General features: G+C 56.2%; 1 protein-coding gene and 1 pseudogene across 1 annotated transcript; one reads left to right on the top strand and one right to left on the bottom strand.

Moving 5' to 3' along the window:
• The first annotated feature begins 773 nt into the window (after nt 1-773).
• LOC127349049 (uncharacterized protein At1g66480-like) lies at nt 774-1473 on the top strand (annotated as a pseudogene).
• Nucleotides 1474-3257: 1784 nt separating this feature from the next.
• LOC127296204 (patatin-like protein 6) lies at nt 3258-5592 on the bottom strand. The gene is made up of 2 exons (XM_051326237.2): nt 4085-5592; nt 3258-3965 (listed from the first exon to the last, which is right to left on the bottom strand). The coding sequence occupies exons 1-2, from the start codon at nt 5222-5224 to the stop codon at nt 3702-3704; spliced, it is 1404 nt and encodes a 467-aa protein (XP_051182197.1). The 5' UTR covers nt 5225-5592; the 3' UTR covers nt 3258-3701.
• Between the last annotated feature and the right edge of the window lie 229 nt (nt 5593-5821).

Here is a 5821-nt window from a genome sequence, read left to right as displayed (position 1 = left end):
GATCAAGTGGTGAAAACTAAAAGAGATTACACCACCTAGTGAAAATTTTTTTAAAGTTGTCTAAGTACGTGGTTGTTTGCGCAACCCATAGAGTAGGAATGTAGGACATTGTTGAAGCTGCTGGCTCCTCTCCAATTCAAGACATGATTGGAAACATTTCAACATGTCACCCGGGGCTCGGGCTCGGGAGACGGAGTCTGTGAAAACGGGATAGGTAGACGCTAAGGGCATGTATAATGGTGATGACTTAACTGTATGTAAGAGGTAGTTAGTGTTGTGAAGTGTATATGTGGATTGCCTAGCCCTTTCCATCAGTTCAGATTTTTGGTTCAAGTGGCTAGTGCATGAAGCTTAACATGGTATCAGAGCCCCAGATCGCGAGTTCAAATCCTGGTTTTCGCAATTAAGCCTAAAAATTGTTGTTGCCCCCCTCTTTAGCCACCGCTGATGCCCTGTTTCGGTGTGCTCTTCTTTTTTCACGTGTTGACTTTCTCTTCTCCCGTCACACGCGAGTGGGGGTGTTGTGAAGTGTATATGTGGATTGCCTAGCCCTTTCCATCAGTTCGGACTTTTGGTTCAAGTGGCTAGTGCATGAAGCTTAACAGTTAGAGCATCTCCAGTCGCGTCCCCCAAACGGCGCCGGATTGAGCGTTTGGGGGACGTGTTTTGTTCGTGCCGCGTTTGGGGGACGTCTCTCCCCAACGGCGTCCCCAAACAGTTTTTTTTAACACTTTTGCTTTATCATTTCTACAAACACCTTGTGGCCGGCAAGCTCCGGCGAGCTGCTCGTCCGTCCATACCGCCGTGGCAGAGCAGAGGCAAGGAGAAGGCGGCCAAACAATGGAGAGCGCAGCCGGCAATGGGCAACAACATCGGCGGGCGGCGGAAGGGCGCGAAGGCAGTGGCGGAGCCAGTCGGGCTAGCTAGCCCGGGCAGACTCCCAAAGTTCATGGCGATGGAGTATTTTGCCCAGCTGAAGCTCCGCCACTGCACGAAGGTGATACAGCTGGACGGCACAGCGTTCCGAGTGAAGCCGCCGGCGTACGCAGGCACGGTGCTGCGTGAGCACCCGGCCTCCAGCTCCTAGACTCCGAGCAGGTGAAGCTGCTGGGCGTCCGCACGCGCCCGTTGGAGCTCGACGCGCAGCTCCGCCCCGGCCGACTCTACTTCTTCGTCGCTCTACCCCGGCCCACGGCGCCCCCGCGCCGCGCCTGGTGCGGCGCGCTCCACGTCGGCGCGCGCGAGCGGCTCGAGTCTCTCATGGTCACGCGCTGCTCCACCTCCGATCTCACCTTCCCCACCGCACCGGCGTCGCCCGCGGCGTCAGACGGCGGCGAGCCCGTGCAGCTCAGGAGGCGCCTTCCCAAGGAATGGCTGCCGCTAGTCAGGGTGAGGTCGTCGCTTTCCTCATAATTAGGCTGTTGGAGAAGACAACAAGTACAGAGAAAAAGGAGAGAGAGAGTGACATGTGGGCCTGCTTCATGTGCGAGATGAGAAATCTGCTGTCCGGCGTCCCCGCACCATCCCCTATGTACCAGGGACGCACCCAGACGCCAGACGCGATTTGGGGGACTTCCGGACAAAAAAACGATTTGGAGACTGCGACTGGAAGAGATTATTTGTCCGGCGTCCCCTAAATCGCTTTGGGGGACGGTTTGGGGGACGCGACTGGAGATGCTCTTATATGTGATTTTGGTGATGTGGAGGAAAGAGAATGAGGAGAGAGAATGAGGTTGTCTACATACACCATTTTTGTTGTTGTATGAAGGGTGTATAACTTATACTCACGCTTACAAAGTTGTTTCATAAAGAATCGACTTATCATGTGACCGTGTGTAAAAAAGACAAAACTCAGTGCTAAAAATAATGCTTTTCACAAGATAAGTTTTCTCTTTTTTATATAGACCACAGAAAATATTGGTTTTTTGTGAAATTTGACGAACGAACATATATTATGAAGATGTACATGTCGAAAAATATTTGTTAAATTTTTTCGACATTTCAAAATATGATTTTTTGGTAGAGGGTGCATACGCACCCGGGAGCCGAATTGAATTTCCGCACATATAGCTATAATTAAAAATAGATAATTTACAGACAAACTATTGTATACACTGTCTATATCATTGTCTATAAATCATATGAAGTATTATTACAGACACCATCCATCTAAACCAATGTACATTCCCTAATGAGTATGGCTGTCGGTTGACAAAGTTACATAGTATTCCTTACATCCTTGCCGACGGACGGCCGGCCTGTTTCCGTCGGGGTCAGTTCATCTCTCCGCGTTGCGACGTGATCCTCCCGGACAGCGAAACGGCGGATACTCCAAATCCAACAACCAGCAATCATGGAGCTAGCACCGCCTGTGGCGTTCCGTTCCATCACGCCCTAAATCCTCCTCCTCCTCCGCGATACCGACACACCTATAGCTAGCATAGAACCAAACCCAGCACTAGACAAGCTAACCGTACGTCCAGGATCTGCACAAAATGCGGGCTCTCATCAGTCCTGTGATCCGCAAAGATCCATACGCCTGACGCGAACGGATTATCCGCCATGGCGCCATGCATGTATTCTGGTGCACCATAAGTAGTAAAACTACTCGAGCTAAACCAAGCCCAAAAACAGCTATAGCTCAATCCCGCCGCGCGGAGCTGGAGTAACATGGCTAGGAGAAATGCTTGCGAGATGTTTCAAGCAAAGTTGTTACTACCTGATTTGGAAAGTTAATTATGTGCCCAGGAACACATGCTCGATTTAGTTTGCTTGGAGGAATCTTTAGGCTCTTTGATGAAAAGCATGTCCCGGTCAGGTTCAAGACAGTGATAGGACATGTATCTACAGGGTGAAAGTGATCAGTCGGGCCTCCATTTCGATTATGGTTATGAATCGGCCTATCTGAAAATAATGCGGGAGAAGGAGGGAAAGCGCACTACTGCATCCGAATGCTACAGATTTTCACATTAGTGCAGGACCGCTCCGCAACCCATGCGTTCTGAGACGTGGACTCAACTACGAGACTACTGTAGACATTGACGGGATGAAAGAAACGGACGTTATCAGAGAGTTATTTTTTTGTTGAGTGAGAAGTTTTCTTCAGAGTTCCTTTGCAATGCGATAAGATAGTATTCAAATGGAACAGACTTGGGAATTCCAGACTTGGTCCGGCAGGCAAGCTGTGGCCAGCAGTAGTAGGGATTAGGGAAAGCATCAAGGAAGTTCCTAGCAGTATTGAAAATTTCGAGTCCTAATTAAAAGAGATAACTCTGGATAATAATTTATTTATGTTGGGACAGGCATAAACATTGCCTAGTTCCAGAGTTGCATCGCACAAGAGCAGTTACCAGTACCCGCCGTTGCATTGCATCCACTGTTTTTCAGCAGATCGATTCATATCGCAGCTCTACACCCACATTTGTCAGGGCACGATTCTGCCAAGGAGTAGCTGCATGCATATCTATCCTAAAAAAGATGAAATGAAGCTTAAAAATTGGAGTCTATCGCGGGCGGATGTTCCATGATTTCATTCATGTATTTTCCTCTTCGAACTTCCGAGTGGCAATTTTGCTTCAGGGAGGGAGCCATGCCACGCTGACACTGCCACGTAGTAAAAAGTGCAGCAGAATTCCAACCAGCAACCAGGGCAGGAAGGAAGCGAGAGAGGCCTACATGTCGTCGATCCTTCCTCCACCGGCTCAGCCCAGCGCCGGCTGCTTGAACGCGACTGTAGGCGCGATCCTGGAGCCCCTGCCGCGGTGCTCGGCGACGAGCTCGGCGGCGAACCAGTCGAGCTTCTCGGCGTTGGTGTGGTCCCCGACCCGCCTGCCCTCGAAGAGCACGGACTCGACGTTGCGCTGCTTCATGGTCTCGTCCGCCGCCGCCAGCAGCGCCTGCACGTTTGCCGGCGTCGGGTCGTACTCCCCGTCCGGCCCGCATGGCGGCATGCTCTCACGCTTCGCCTGATGATTACGCGCGTCAACGTCACGTGATTAGTCATCCACTGGGAAAACATTCGTCATGGCAGAGCACGTTGCCATAATAACGCGGAGGGAGAGGAGAATCAATTCGGTCAGCTCACCTGAATGCGCAGGTAATTGGAGGAGTGGCCTTGCCCGAATGCCCGCGCCACGGCGTGGTCCACGAGGTCGGCGGCGCCGTCGGCCGCGATGCGCGCGATGGGGCGCGCCCACTCTTTCGGGCCCCAACGACGCATGCGCGCGATGTCGGCGTCCGCGGCGGCCGCGGAGGAGCCGGCGCCGGAGCCAGAGCAGCCGCCGACGGAGAGGACGAGGAGGTCCTCGACGCCGCGCACGAAGGGGAACTCGTGCTTGTTGTGCAGCACGTGGGTGATGGCGGCCGCCGCCGGGCTGCCCATGGTGGGCCCGCCGTCGACCGCGGCGCAGGCGGTCGCGCCGTCCACCGACGCCACCTCGGCCGGCTCGAAGCGGCCCGGCTCGGACCAGGCGGCGCGGCCGACGTCGCAGAGGCGGAAGTCGTAGCTGCGGCTCTCGAGCGCGTCGGCGCGGGAGAAGAGGAGCGGCGCGGAGGAGCGGAGGTCGTAGCAGGAGATGAGCACCGGCTTGATGGTGTCCCGCAGGGTGAGCTCCTCCCCGAACGCCGCCCGCATGGCCACGCCCAGCGCCGCCGTGGGCGCCGCCAGCGGGCGCTTCTTCTTCGCGCGGCGGAAGAGGGAGGTGGAGGTGGAGGGCCTGCGGAAGAGGCCCGGCGCGTGGTCCGCGACGAGGCGCCAGGTGTCCTCGGCGCGGAACAGCGGCGCGCCGCGCGAGTGCGTGGAGAAGAGCATCGCCGCGAAGACGCCGCCCGCGCCGGTCCCCGCGGCCAGGTCGAAGTAGTCGGCGACGCGGGCGTCGGGGTTGCCCGACGCGCGCTGCAGCGCCGCCTCGAGGTGGGCCAGCGCGCGGCCGGCGAGTAGCGCGCGTAGGCCGCCCCCGCCGCCGTCGACGCAGAGCACGCACACCTTCCCCCGCTGCGCCGCCTTGCCGCCCGAGACCGCCGGCTCTGTGGGCTGTGGAGGCGGCGTCTGCGGCTTGGGCAGCCAGAGCTGGTGCGGGTCGGTGTAGCCGAAGAGGAACTTGCTCTCGAGGATGGAGAAGATCTCGTAGCTGAGCTTGTCCGTGCCGGCGCCGCCGCCCCCGCCGGCGGCGTCTACGTCGAACTCGTGCAGCCTCTCCACCTGCATCTCCTCAGCCTCCTCCATGCCCTATGCCCCTATCCAAGGTCCCGGTCAACAAATTCTGGGCAGAACCCCTCTCCTAGGGAGAAAAGCAACGAGAGGGAGACACAAGAGAATCTGTGGACGATTCGCAAAGAAAAGATTGCGGCAAGACCTCGGCGTCTCGCTTTAATCTGCCTCACGCTCTCTTATGATATCGGTTTGTTTACCCGCTGTCGCCGGTGGCGGCTTTTGATCCTTGCGCGCAGCAGAGGCAGAGCACGCGAAGAAAGAGTGAAAGGAAGGAAGGAACACGCAGAGAAAGTTGGGCAAGATATAGAGGCGACCGCGAGCTGAGAGCGGGAGGCGAGCGAGAAGAAGAAGCAGAGGTAGTGGTCGTCTTCTCTCTCTCTATCTATTCGCCTTTTGATCGTGTCTCGTCCTCCCTGCTGCACCGTAACCGATGACCGGGGAGAAAACCGCCCGCTGCCACTGGACACTGCTCACCTGGTCCACCTACGTGGACCTAACCTGCGCCGTCCATTGCTGTTGCGGATTGGCGGCACTAGCCGCGGCCGGTGGACCGGGTCCTGTGAAGCTAGGCGCTAGCTAGGGTGGGGGTCCGGTCGTCAACCTGGCTGG

This window comes from Lolium perenne, chromosome 4 (genome assembly GCF_019359855.2).
Source record: "Lolium perenne isolate Kyuss_39 chromosome 4, Kyuss_2.0, whole genome shotgun sequence".
NCBI classification, from domain to species: domain Eukaryota; kingdom Viridiplantae; phylum Streptophyta; class Magnoliopsida; order Poales; family Poaceae; genus Lolium; species Lolium perenne.
This window is presented reverse-complemented; position numbering and strand designations above follow the sequence as displayed.

Coding starts and splice junctions, on each gene's coding strand:
- LOC127296204 (XM_051326237.2), bottom strand. CDS start 5,224: ATGGAGGAGGCTGAGGAGATGCAGGTGGAGAGGCTGCACGAGTTCGAC. Junction 3,966..4,084: donor CCAATTACCTGCGCATTCAG/GTGAGCTGACCG, acceptor CGTAATCATCAG/GCGAAGCGTGAGAGCATGCC.